The sequence below is a fragment of the Micropterus dolomieu genome, linkage group LG21, assembly GCF_021292245.1.
Source record: "Micropterus dolomieu isolate WLL.071019.BEF.003 ecotype Adirondacks linkage group LG21, ASM2129224v1, whole genome shotgun sequence".
NCBI lineage: Eukaryota > Metazoa > Chordata > Actinopteri > Centrarchiformes > Centrarchidae > Micropterus > Micropterus dolomieu.
In genome coordinates, this window is record NC_060170.1 from 27,036,990 (window position 1) to 27,051,005 (window position 14,016).

Here is a 14,016-nt window from a genome sequence, read left to right on the forward strand (position 1 = left end):
CTTTTTACTCACCTCCAGCTCTCTCTGTAGCTCAGACAATCCCTGCTACCTGCTTGTGCTAATCCATTCTTTCACCCATATTCTTCATCTTCATCCATAGTCTTTATAATTGCTATCTTTATTTACAACAAACAATAGCTGTTTTGTGTGCAGGATCGCTCATTTCCTGTTTTCTTGACAAAACCTGGTTTGGAGACCAGCGGCAGGTGACGCAGCTGCTGTCAGCTTGTGTAGTGTGTGACCCCCTGTCATCGATCAGTCTCATGGTGTAAATGCCACAATGACTTCAAGACTCCCCTCACAAGATGGCAAGTTGTGTAGTGTGAACAGCACGGCCATCGGCCGACACTGAAAGTCGTGTAGTCTGCACCAGGCTTTAGTGTTACAAGGTCTCAGGTGTGAATGGAGAGCAGGTGTGTAGAATTTACATCTGATATAAGAATTGTTGCTCTACATAAAGACGGCCTGTGCTATAAGAAGATACCCAAGACCCTGAACCTGAGCTGCAGCACGGTGGACACAGATCAGGTTCTACTCAGAACAGGCCTCGCCATGGTCGACCAAAGAAGTTGAGTGCACATGCTCAGCGTCATATCCAGAGGTTGTCTTTGGGAAATAGACGTATGAGTGCTGCCAGCATTGCTGCAGAGGTTGAAGGGGTGGGGGGTCAGCCTGTCTCAGACCTCGGACCTGCTCAGACCATACGCCGCACACTGCATCAAATTGGTCCGCAAACAGTTTGCTGAAGACAAGCAGACTAAGCACATGGATTACTGGAACCATGTCCTCTCAAGCGTGCGTGGCGGCAACCAGGTCAGGAGTACAAAGACAAGTGTGTCTCGCCTACAGTAAAGCATGGTGGTGGGAGTGTCATGGGCACCGGGGAGCTACAGTTCATTGAGGGAACCATGAATGCCAACATGTACTGTGACATACTGAAGCAGAGCATGATCACTCCCTTTGAAGACTGGGTCGCAGGGCAGTACTCCAACATGATAATGACCCCAAACACACCTCCAAGACGACCACTGCCTTGCTAAAGAAGCTGAGGGTAAAGGTGATGGACTGGCCAAGCATGTCTCCAGACCTAAACCCTATTGAGCATCTGTGGGGCATCCTCAAATGGAGGGTGGAGGAGCGCAAGGTCTCTAACATCTACCAGCTCCCTGATGTCGTCATGGTGGAGTGGAAGAGGACTCCAGTGGCAAACTGTGAAGCTCTGGTAAACTCTATGCCCAAGAGGGTTAAGGCAGTGCAGGAAAATATTGACACCTTGGGCCCAATTTTGACATATTCACTTAGGGGTGTACTCAATTTTGTTGCCAGCGGTTTAGACATGGCTGTGCGATGTGTTAATTTGAGGGGACAGCAAATTTACACTGTTATACAAGCTGTACACTCACTACTTTACATTGTAGCAAAGTGTCATTTCTTCAGTTTTGTCACATGAAAAGATATAAGCAAATATTTACAAAAATGTGAGGGGTGTGCTCACTTTTGTGAGATACTATATATCATTAAAGTGGTTGTGCCTCATCCTTTAACAGTCAAAAATCTAGTTAAACAAATAACTGGATTAATAGAAAGGAACCTTGGTGTCAACAGAGCCGATGAGCGGTCCATCCTCAGTCAAGTGACCACGGGTCACATTAAGGGCAATGACTCCTGCGGACTCTGATACTGCCATGATAGAGTGGGAGAACCGCAGTGGGCTGTCATTACGCCTGATTCTCAGCTGGACACTGCTGGCGTTGGACCTGAGGAGGGCTCCACCTGCCACGCCCGTTAGCCTGACTGAAAACACCTCATCATCCTCTGGAATCTGATCAACAAAGAGAAAGAATCACAATCACATACAACTGTACATTGTAAGCATCTGTTTCAAAAATCTGAGTATGTAACTTGCACACTTGCACAACCTTTAAAATGGCAATCTGGATAGTCTTTTTAAATGCTACAATACATTTTATTTTATTTTTATTAATTTTAGATCATCACTCCATCTTTTAACAATCAAGAATCACTTACAACGTCTAAGAAAGATGGGAAAGATTGACAAAAGCTAATCCATATATGTGGCCACATATTTGGATTAGCTTTAAATAAGGAGTTTGTTCAATACCTGGTCATCCTGGATGAGGATATTGAAGCGCACTACAGCTTGTCCTACAGTAATGGTGATGTTTCCTCTGTCTGGACTGAGGTCCTCAATGGCAGGGTTGGGACCTTCAGAGATCTGAACAGGTGGAGTCACAGTGATGGTTACACTCAAGCATGCCCATGCACTCTATGTGGATTTTCATTTATCATAAACATGCTGTATATAAATAATGGAGAAAAGAGGATTTCCTAACATGGAATTACATGTTCCTATTTGGTCTACATTTATCCAGTGGGATAATCTTACAAAAAGTATCTCCAACATCTCCATTTGTCAACATAAGCATCTATAACAATGTCAGTCTTTCTTAAATACTACTAAGCATCTTAAGTTTTAAATTTGTTGGTTTAATGCACTCTCACCTCAAAGTTCACAGTCACAGTCCCGTATGTTCCTTTTTCTCTAATTAGGGTGAAAGGTACATATTGGTTCCTTCCTCTTGGTTCATCGACTACAACCTCTTCTGTCTGAGATGAAAAGTGTGAGACAGTAAATCAAACAGAAATATAACCCCCAATCAGTTCAATTCAATAAATTGTTTGCATTTACTCATGACAGTAAAGAGGCACAGGGAATGCAGAGACAGAGGGGCAAAGCAAAACATATATTTTTTAAAAAGACTGCAATACAAACCAAAAATAATGTAAATTTGAGTTTAAATGGGTCCTGAACAGGATTTCTGACAAATCAAAGACAGATCCTTATCAAGTACAGCCAGCAGAATCAAGTTAAATTTGCTATAACCAAAGAAATTCAGGAGAATACAAATGAAGAAAACAAAGCAAAGAAATGCTATACAAGAATTAATTCAGCACTCTAACATAGACAAGGCCAGGAGGCCTTTATTGATTCGAAGCAAGCCAAATCATTATCCAGCATATGAGACCATCTGGAGATGGTAGGGCAAACAGTTCCCAATATACCACAGTTACCATGGAAATGCTATACACTCGCACTGATAAATTATTCCAGGAGTGTTGTGGTTTTGATTTCCCCATGAAACCCACAACCACTAGATGGTCACTTCTCCCACAACCACAATACTGGCATGATTGAAACCATCTCAGCAATAGTGGGTCCAAGTTACTCCACCCCCGAACTCTGTACTTTCTACTACTACTTACTAACAGCAGTGGGTTACATTTTTATAGAAACCAGTCACAAATGCAAGTGCAGGTTCGTATGGCCAGATACGTTTTGCAAAATATTGGTGACCACAGGCACAAAATATTGTTAGTAAGAGGAATGCATCATCAACAGGTGTAGTTGGGGCAGGTTTCAGTAATGGACAATCAATTCAGCACTTCTTACACCCTTCAAAGAGTCAAGAGAATTGTCCAGGCGGCTTCACTTGTCCTGAGAAAAGGACCCCGGAGTCCTCCTCTAATCCAACTAATTTGCAAAGTAATAAAATAAAATGCTCTACTTGTTACAGAAGATGTTACTGTTTTGGCATTTAAAGTATGTTCATATCTGAAATAGTAACCGCAAATACAGTACAGAACTGTAAGCAATAATGATAAAAGTTAGCATATTTGCATTACAATACTAACTATGACTAACTAATATGAGAAGTGACAGACCAAAGTGGATGACAGAGGTTTCTTACTGAGTTGAATGCAATTATTCCAAAGGCATTGTCATTGGACAGGATGGTGATGGTTGCCTTGTTAGGTGTTCCCAGTGTCACGCCATTAGAGGAGCTCTGGAAAGCACGGAGAATTGAAATGGTTAGATAAAAGCATACTTTAAAACATCTTAACCTCATGTGAGAAACCAGAACGCCTGCCTTATCCACTGTCTTCACTTCATTTCTGTACTCCTACTGAGAGGCCCTGGTGAGAAGTTACAAAGACAGGAAGTGCTGGTCTCAGCCCAGTTGATTTGTCAGCCTAGGTCACAGCGGGATACCTCTTCGGGACTAGTGCTGTGCTCTGTGATTCAGAACTAAGACCTGATAAATGTAAAATCTCAGCGTGCTTACAATCCCACAGTGACGTCACGAGGCTTACACTGAGAGTTTTTAAACAACCATAACCTATGATCTGTGCAAGGAAGTTTTCCTTTTTCTGAACCCTGTTAAAGACACAGACCACAACCTTGTTATTTGGTGTTACTTTCCAAAGTTTCCATTAGTGAGCTTACCAATGTTTTCACAAGTAGCTCATGGACCAACTGTGCTCAAGTGCACAAGCTTCCACCATATTCCAAAATCCCTTTGCAACACATAAACAAATCTGGATATAAGCTTTTAATATATATGCAGGCTGGAAAATGATCAGCTATGAGAGTCTTGACATAGTATAATAAACAGAAACACAATTTGCTCCCTATTTTGAAGTGCTTTTTCTCTGCCAAACACTGTAAGCATGCACATGCACATGTTACGGTGAGAGCAAGCAAAGGAGAAAATGAAAAACAAGAAATTGCTTAGGCCTCTTGCATTCATCCCTCTATTCAAACAGGGCTTTTCCCAGCTGTAATAGAGCTTTCTTTCCGCTGCCGAGCTCTTGTAGCGGTCAACTCACAGACACAGAATCCACACGCTTTTACAAAGCCAAGCCACTGGCCAAGCCAGGAAGCTGCTCGCAGACACATACACACACACACTCTTGTGTGCCCAACTACATAAACATACTGAAATATAAAGCGATTCACGCACACAGATTGGCTTCTTAATAGCCAGCTGTGTTAAACACATGTAGCACTATATAACCCTTGCCTCCCCCAACCTAATATGCTACAACCCACTCTGTGTTGCTACCTTCTGTTGCTGCACAGTGCTGGTAGGCTGCACCTGCTCTGGCCAACAATAATTCTACACCATTTCTATATAACAAGTCTTGTTCTGTCATACTTACTTCTAACATAGATAGTACAATAGTTTCTATTGAAACAGATTTATCTGTCAGAAATGATTCATGTACCATGATCAACCGCTTCTTTTCTTACTTGTGCTTGATCTACGACACCCCTTGTAGTGCACATCCATCCTCCAGACAGTCTTTCAGTAAGCTGATAGGGTAGCATTTGGCCAAAGCTTTGTCTCCGCTGTAGTGTAAACAGAAGGGCTAAGTGGGCTTCGTCTGGTCTTTCACTCTAGTAGCAGGCTAAATACGGGCTTGCGCTACAGGATCTTAACCAGATGTGACAAAAATGCGGCGTCAAATTGACAGTGTTGTGAAGAAAGTCACTCTTACTGACAGCTTTTCTGAGTTGTATTTAGTAAATGTACATAGCTGACAATCAGTGATTCATGACCTTTGTCTTAGGTTCTTTTTTGTGAGGGATAAGACAGCAAGACCAGGCCCCCTTAGTTCATCAATCAAACTTGACAGCTAAAGGCTACGTAAAACCATGGAGATAGTCTCTAGGTGTAAGGCATCCCGGGCTGTAGTGGTAATTCTTTTGACAAGGATTTACAATTTCTACCCATTAAAAACCATTTTATAGCTGTCCTATCCAAGACAATGTACAATAGCAAAACCATGTTACAAATGCAATAATTACAAGCCATCTGTCTGTTTAATTTCGTTTTAATCTTGCAGCAACAGTACCAGAATAAAGTAGCATCACCAGAAAGTTGCACCTTCTGGTGAGATGTTGAGTTTTGTCAGAAAAAAAAAGTCTCAAAATGCATGAAGAGATTTGAATGTACTTGGGTGTGAATCCATTCATTCATTGTAACAGGCTGAGCTTTCATCATCAATAGTGTGTCAATTGCAATGGTGAACACACAACATATACAGAAATGAAATCCATGGAATGGATATGCTCATCAAAGTCAATGGGGAAAGTGAATGAGAGGATCACTTTAATCTACTGTGTGGTGAGGCTGTGGCTGTCAAAGTCACTTTCTTTTCACAAAGGTGTCTTTTAGTGGGGAACCTCAGAGACGCACACAAGATTTGGCCCCACCCTGGCAAAGCCTAAGAAATGTCCTACAGAGCAGACAGATCAAAGACCCTGCAGCTCCAGGCTTACTGTGGTTGCTGCCCCCACTCTCTATTGTTTAGTAGCTGGGGTGTTTAAGACTGTCATGGGCAGAATTAAAACACTGGGACCTTGTGGAAAGGAATCTTGGAGGAAGAGGAGAGGGATTCGTCATCAATTCAGAAACACTTTTGGCACATAAATGCGATACATTTACTTACACAAAAGTTAACACACACACACACACACACACACACACACACACACACACACACAAACTAACAGACAAACATTGGGCATTTACCTGTAGTATAAGGTTGAAGGTAAATGTCTCGTCGGCTTCAGGCAAGTCGTCGTCTTTCACACCAATTTGGATGGTCTTATTGGATTCTGTTGACAGCAGGAATGCTGCAGCATTGATGCCTTCAAAGTCACCTGTGTCGATTCCCTCTAGCTGAGTAAAACAAGCAAAAATAAAATTGTATCAATCACCATTTAACTAAAGTAAGACTCTTGCTTCTTTGCATATTTTCTGTTTGTTAAAGATAATTTTTGCATGTATCTGAAAGTGTGACATGGAGAGAAACAGGAAAGAGATCGAGACAATGTGGCAGATCAAAGATGGGTTTGAACCCTGGATGCTGCAGGTACATGATTTGTGCCATAGGCGACTGAGCCAATAGGATGCTCCGGGCTTGATGTGTTTGTCTGTTTCTGCTCTTTCCACCGGCTGAGAGCAGATATTGTGTTCCCGTCTCTTTCTTTCCTTTCTTCTGGTCCCTTTATCTGCTTGATCTTGAGTTTCAAAATGCATTTGTCTATGTCTATTAGTTTCCTGGAAAAAGGCCTGGTTTTACACAGTATTTTATGAACTAATAAGGAAGCCCAGGTATAAAAGTTCATGTAAGAAGAAATATGATTAAGATATCAAGAAGCATATGGAACCCCCAAACCACACTCTCCAGCGCAATCAGCTCGCCTTACGAGACACCAACTGTGAGAAGCTGACACTAGTCCCCATGTGGGGGACATAAAGGCAAAACCCATTCTGTGATTTCCAAGACAGTTTCTGCAGACACACTGTGTGCGCACATCTTTCAGCTATAGATTAAAACGTCCCAGATTCTCTCCTTCACTGGACATGAAGATAACAGCTGAGCAACCCGGCAAGGTGATGAGATACAGACAGAACAGATGATTTGACAGGATGATGAGTATGGACACACAATGAGCTTGTGGTATGTCTTACAAGAACCAAAGCCGTCACATTGACCGGGTCTCCCGTTCTCTCCAAAACCAGTCGGACCACAGATGAGCTGCTCTCGTTGACAACAAAGTCAGTCTCCCCCACGAACCGTAGTGTGGCTGACTCAGATGTAGTGCCAGGTATGGACAGAGCCAGAATCAACCCAGCTAGCAGGAGGACAGGGAGCATTCCTACAACAAGGAGGAAGCATATGGAAGAAATATTAAAAAATATACAGGAAAAATAGACATAATGCATAAATAAAGCAGAGGCCAATGCTGGATATATTTTGAGTTTCACAAATTAAGAGAGCTACAGAAAGTATACGTTCAGTTCATTCATTCCCTATGTAAACACACTCCAGATTTAGTGTTTTAGAGTTTTATTCAGAGTTAAGATGTAGGATGTGAGGAAAGTCAAAAAACAGAGAGGATGACAACATATTTACAAAGATTCTGAAACAACTCTTAAATATTCAATATAAAAATATTCAATTCATGCAACTTCATTAATGATATCCCATATTCTCTATACTAATGAATACTTTAAAATATACAGTCACTGTAGATTAAAACTAATATGATCTACAAGTAGTCTTGAGTGGCCAGATGTCCAAAAGTCCTGGCATTTGAAAATGTAAAGCAAGGATGACTGGCAGGCTTGCTGGTCATTGTGGTCTGAATAATTCCAATGGCTGTTGTCCTCATGTTGTCATAAATTCTTAAAGTAGTTGTTGTTGAGTTTATTCTTCCTGACCACATGCATTTAATATGTCATGACAGAATAAATGTGATCACTCTAGGTAGTTTCAGTAATTCAGCATGAAGCTTCAGGCAGCTTCCGTACAATTCTGTGCCGCCAACACTCTCTTCTCTCTCTCGCTCTCTAATTATTTTTTTTGCTCTCCTGCTTCCTCCAATCATCCTCATATCTCCGTATGTCTCTTCTCCTCTCCTCTTGTCTCCTCATTGGTCCTCTGCCTTCCCTCTCCTCTCCCCCTGTCCTCGCCTGCTTAGCTCTCTCACCCAGAATAATCCTAAAGCTGGATGGAGCCACTCAGACAGTTGTCATGGTTAACACAACAAAACAACACAGCATGACAAGTGGGGTGGAGCCATCTTAAAGCTAAATTGCAGCCACTCTGTCCTGTCTTTTCCCTCCCCGCTGCCTTTTACCCATCCCATTCATAATCTGCGCCGCACAGCCTTGCCAACAGTATGAACACGTCTTTAAAAAAAAATTTGCTCTTAATTACAAGGTTGAAAAAGAACATCAGCAGCTACGGTGAATGAAGTCATGCTGTTTGGTTTTTTTTCACAAGCAGAAATCGTTTAGGAAAGTTGGACATTGAAAATATCCCATTTTTCATATGTTCCATTACTGTTATATCAATCGGAGTTATTCTCAGTATTGGTGGGTTTTAAAATAGCAACCATCCATCAATCAGTTTGTCAGCTCAATGAGGAGAACTGGACACTGTATATGACTCAATTGATGCAGATGTCATGGGTGTATGTGACAGAGAGAGAGCACATGTTAAGTATGTGAGGGTTTGTGTGATGGAGATGATGTCAAGGGGCACGTGTGTGTGCATGTGTCATGCCCATGCCAGCAGTGGAGAGATTGCTGGGAAATCCATCAAAAAAGGATTTAGACCTGGTGGGTAGCAGGGCTGGACAGTGAGGAACAGAGGGTGAGGCTAAGGGGGAAGAGCGGTGAGTGTGTCGCCGGACAAAGAGGGCCGGGGCCTGAATAAATCCTGTTACTCGCGCTGCTCTCTCTCCTGGGGTTAGGAACTTCCTGCAACACTGAGAGCTTGAATGAAAAGCTATAAACCCTCTCTCTTGCACCATCTCACTGGAACTGCCTTACACTAGTCTAGGCTACACTCTTATGGGTAATAGTGCACCTGAGGGCGTGTGTGCAATTTCAAAGCATCTGGACACCTGCTAGTCTATATCCACTTGCCTGCCTAATTAAGTTACTGTATTTTGGACAGTTAAGGCACCAAATGTTTGTTTTGGTCATGGCAATACCTCATTGACCACAGTTTGGAATCATCACAATTTTATGACATAGAATAAAACATTTTTCATTTCATCTCTATGTCGTGTCTGCTTTCGGTGTTCAGAACAAAAGGTCCGACTTCCCACACACCATTTCTTCAGTAAATCTTTGTGCCTAAAAACCTCACTTCCAAACTTCCAAATGATCGCCTGACATCACTTAGACCACAATCTTTAAGATGGATAGTAGGAAGCATCCAACCCTCTAACCCCCTAACCCCCTAACCCCCTACTCTAAAACAGAAGGTTGTGGCCCATTTTGCATCCATTGATCCAGAAGCCGCACTTCCTTCAAAGTGCCTAATACAAAGCATATGCTGTGTGGATGGCACAGGTCTGTTTTATAAGCGGCAGGGCAGTTTTTGTGCTGGCATCATGCGTTGTGCCAACCCTGACCCCAGGAGCTACAGGGGGACCAAAGATCTGTCTGTCACAGCAGCAGGCGCCAGTGCCTGGCGCAGACCTCTTGACATTGATAAGACTAGTGGAGTCAGAGTCCATGTAGAGAGGAGCACAGAGAAACAGTTGCATGCGCGCGCACACACGCACGCACATGCACGCGCGCGCGCGCGCACACACACACACACACACACACACACACACACGCTCACATGATTGCATACATGACTGCATTTGCCAGAGCTGGCACACTGTTTATCTCTCATAGCCATCCAAAATGCAAGGTTTCAATGCTCAGATGGACGGCTGGGTGACAGGCCAGGACACTGGAGAGCTCTGAAATCTATGAAAACACACTGTCCATCACAAATATCCTGGGCCAAAGAAATAGAGAATGATGGCTGGGGCCAGGACTCTGGGACATGGCGCTCTAACAAGCCACAGACAACACCACAACTAAAGAGACTTCACATTCTGAACATCCAAAATTGCTATTATTGACTTATTCTGTGACTCTGACCTCAGTCAGCTGACTTTTCTTTTATACTGCATTATTTTATTTGCTGGAACTCACACAGAGTCCAATAAATATGTATTACCCACTATATATAGTGCTGGCTAAATATGTGACGCACATCATGTATTCATCCACAATCATACAACAATGCATTGTCATTGTACTCCTTAATAAGTCATCAGGCGCAAATGAAAATTAACCATTGGTCTGGAACAATCCTGAATCATTCTTCAAAAACAATTAGGTACAAAACTTCTAAAGCTACTGTTTAAATCTGGTTATTATATTGTTAAGCCTTAAACTTGAACCTGCTTTCACCATAATCATTCTTGTCCAGTACATACTACTTCCAGCAAACTTTTTTTTTTCAATTTGCAGTCATTTAGAATTATGGTCCATCTTGCACAAGCAGGCTTTGTGCTTGCCAGGAAAGTTTCTTAGCACTGGGCACTGAGCTACAACACTAAGTCCACTCCTTTCCCCAGCTAAGCTCAGATCAAAGCTGAAGGAACAATGCATAGGCAACACACACAAAACCGTAAGTCTACTACGTAAAAAACAAACACACAAATACTATATGTAGAGAGTCTCCCTTCAGTATCCACTTGTATTCATCCATCTTCTTATCTGTCTTTGTCACACATCTTATCACGTCCTTATACTTGGAGAAAACCCCCTTTTCCTGTATCTCTGTGATGGATAGCTCATCACCAAACAGGATTCTCAGCAGGTTCAAATGAGATAGGCACCATGACCACTCACAGTGATAATATCAGTGCTGGTCAGTGTTGGTTTGACCCAGTTACGTTTCAGCCCTTTCCCGAAATCTATAACACTGGATCCCCTGCGGTCACACACCACACACACACATACACACTCTCACTCGATGATCTATTGGATAACCCTGTCAGAAGTGCTGAGGAGGTGTCTGGTTGCAGGGCTGCTCCCGGGGTTAGTGCTCGTCACTGATGCCTCTAGGGTTTCTCCTGACAGTGGCCTCTGTGTCGTAATCTTTAGCATCAATTATTCACTGCAAGCCTAAGACTTCACAGTTAGAGGATTGCAGTAAGCGTGACACTGCAGGATTCACTGTGTAGAATGTGCTATGTGCCGTCTGCGGTTAGTCAGGTGATCAGGCCATTGACACAAGTATACGTAACACACACGTGCTGTCACAGGCTGTCAAGTTTGACAGCGAGAGACTGGAATTTCTCCCTAGCTAGCCAGTTAGCTATGGCTCTGTTCTTTGTCGCATTAAATACAGAATCTATCGACCCTTTATTGTCACTTTAGCCCTCTGGGAGCTTCTCGAGTTAAAGTACCAGCCTCTACAATCATAGTCAAGGATGTTGCCTTTCCCCTAGTTGAAAATACTGTATTGGAAGCTTTAAAAGAGAAAAGCAATACTCTTACTTCCTTTTTGTTAGAGGGTGTGTGGTAGAGTTTTAATCAAGGGCTTTCCCATGAGGCATCCCTGCCCTGAGGCTTTCCTGGTCCTGAGACGCCCGTGGTGAAGAGGCTGTGGTTATATCTGGCAGTTTAGTCACACGCGCACACACACACACACACACACACACACTCAGAAAGTGATATCCAGTTGTCTGACACTGGGAGGCCTGCAGTGGGATCTCATTCATCAATCTTACAGCTCTGGTCGGTGATCTGGAGTCAATCTGGCCACAAAAAAAACCTGCTCTGTCATTAACATGAACTAATATAACAGTGTTCCTGGAACGAACAGTTGTGCCGCTCCTCAGGACAAGTTCAAACTAAAAACCAACCATGAAAAACAGACATGACTGATACTGACAAAGTGATAAACAGATAAGTAAACAGCAACACACAGGGAGACAGACGGTGTGGCAGAGAGGCATACAGAAAAAGCCCAAAAAATAATCCAATCTGTATTTATGTATAACATAATGGTGACTGTTAAACAAATTTCTTTTGGCGATATGAACTCTGGAAAATTGGACTGCTGTTATTATTCAAAGGTCAGACTAAATATGAAAAAATGCCTAATTTGAACAGGCAGGGGGCAGAATTCGCTGAAATTATCTAGAACAAATGTCAAGAAAAAAATACAATGCAATAAAATAAAATATAATAACAATGTTAAATCTGTCATTTAATGCATATAAAAAAAATGTTTCTCTTTTCATAGAAAGGCTGCTGTATTAGTTCAGTTCGTATAAGTTTCAGGCTACACGTTTGGCCCGAAACAACCGTGCCTCCTCAGTCTCTGTTTATTGGATTGTTTTCTGTTTGAGCTGCACTCCACACTAAGCGATGCCACCACTCCAGTGTGCGTCGGGCCCTACCTCAGAAACCACCCACCGTCCGTTCTCAGCCCGGCGTAGCCGCGGCTGCCATACCCGGTCAACTCACAAGCCCATAATTGCACTTCACATGTAGTTTCTCCCTCTGGTATTTTTAGATCAGTGAATGTTCTCGCCATAGAGGGAAGTTGGGGAGAAGAAATTAAGAAACTTAATAAGTGAGTAGAACAAAAACATACATCATTAAATCTGACAAGAACTCCGCGTTACTCACTAGGCTTATTTTGGAGAGCTCTGTCCAAAAACAGAATTCTATTTATTTTGAGGAGAAAAACAGAAAACCTACCATTAGTCCAACAAGAAGGGGGTGAAAGATTTTTGGAAAATGGGGATAGCAGTATGCAGAATTACGGCCAAATTATGCCATTCCACATAAGGGGAACTAGAAAACACTTGAATGAATACCTCTCTAAAGAACAAAAATGCACGGGGTCAGTCTCCCAGCTATTGTCAGACGATACTTTTCAACCAGGCATTTCTCCTTCAGGGGCAAGAGGCTGCCAATCAAGTGTGCATTTTACTGTGAAAAAAGAAACAGGGAGAAGGAGAGTTTTTTTGAGGTATTGTCCACATGGCCCTGGTCGGCTGCTCTTAAGTTGAGCCAATGGCATTTCGCATCTCTAACTAAAAACAAGAGTTTTTTCTCCTTCTTGGGAAAGAGAAAAAGGGAAAGTGGTTCCAATTGAGTAGGAACCAGTGCGTGAGCAATTTAGAGCGTTTTCCAGTTTGAGGACTGGCTGACTGATTAGCCTGTATGACACACAGTGATGGAGGCAGACAGAAAAGCACTTTCAGGGGATTAAACAAGGTTGTGCTCTCCACAGCCTTGCAGACCAAAGGGCCAAATTAGAAAGCGTATTACTTCATTGCATGTAACCAGCTGGGCCTGGATGAAATGCTAATTGCATTTCAAAAGAGTTCCCAAAACAGAAAGGCAACCCAGAACGGGGGTGTATTTTCATTGGAGAAGAAGCGGGGCTTTACGATTCACTGACCAGCACGCAATTTTAAGGAGCAGGCTTTTTTTCACTCATGCTCCTTTTTGTGTTTCGTGTGCATTTCTGAAATTGCCACAGTTCTCTATTCTTTTGTTTCTCCCACTTTTTGGCATACTGGCCTCCTCTCCAACAGAATCCAAACCATCCTATTCAGACTCCCTCCTTTTCTCTCGGCTCTACTCTTTATCACTGCTAAACAAGGACACGCACAGCACACACATCCTCGGTACAGTAGGTGTGGGAGAGCCCCTCTTTCAAGCCTTTGCAGCGCTGGAAAACTAAATGCCAGATGGCAAGATTGAGGAGGAAGCAAATCCCCGAACAGAACCTGATTATCATAGAGAAAAAGAATAAGAA

General features: G+C 42.7%; 1 protein-coding gene across 1 annotated transcript in view; it reads right to left on the reverse strand.

The window, feature by feature from the left end:
• Positions 1 to 14,016, reverse strand: part of adgrv1 (adhesion G protein-coupled receptor V1) — a 109,229-nt gene that overhangs the window by 89,819 nt on the left and 5,394 nt on the right. The window contains exons 2-7 of the mRNA XM_046034481.1: positions 7,344 to 7,531; positions 6,399 to 6,548; positions 3,771 to 3,866; positions 2,524 to 2,628; positions 2,123 to 2,236; positions 1,592 to 1,822 (exon numbers count right to left, since the gene is read on the reverse strand). Coding sequence (XP_045890437.1) covers positions 1,592 to 1,822; positions 2,123 to 2,236; positions 2,524 to 2,628; positions 3,771 to 3,866; positions 6,399 to 6,548; positions 7,344 to 7,529 — 882 coding nt within the window. The 5' untranslated portion in view covers positions 7,530 to 7,531. The remainder of the gene's footprint in view (positions 1 to 1,591; positions 1,823 to 2,122; positions 2,237 to 2,523; positions 2,629 to 3,770; positions 3,867 to 6,398; positions 6,549 to 7,343; positions 7,532 to 14,016) is intronic.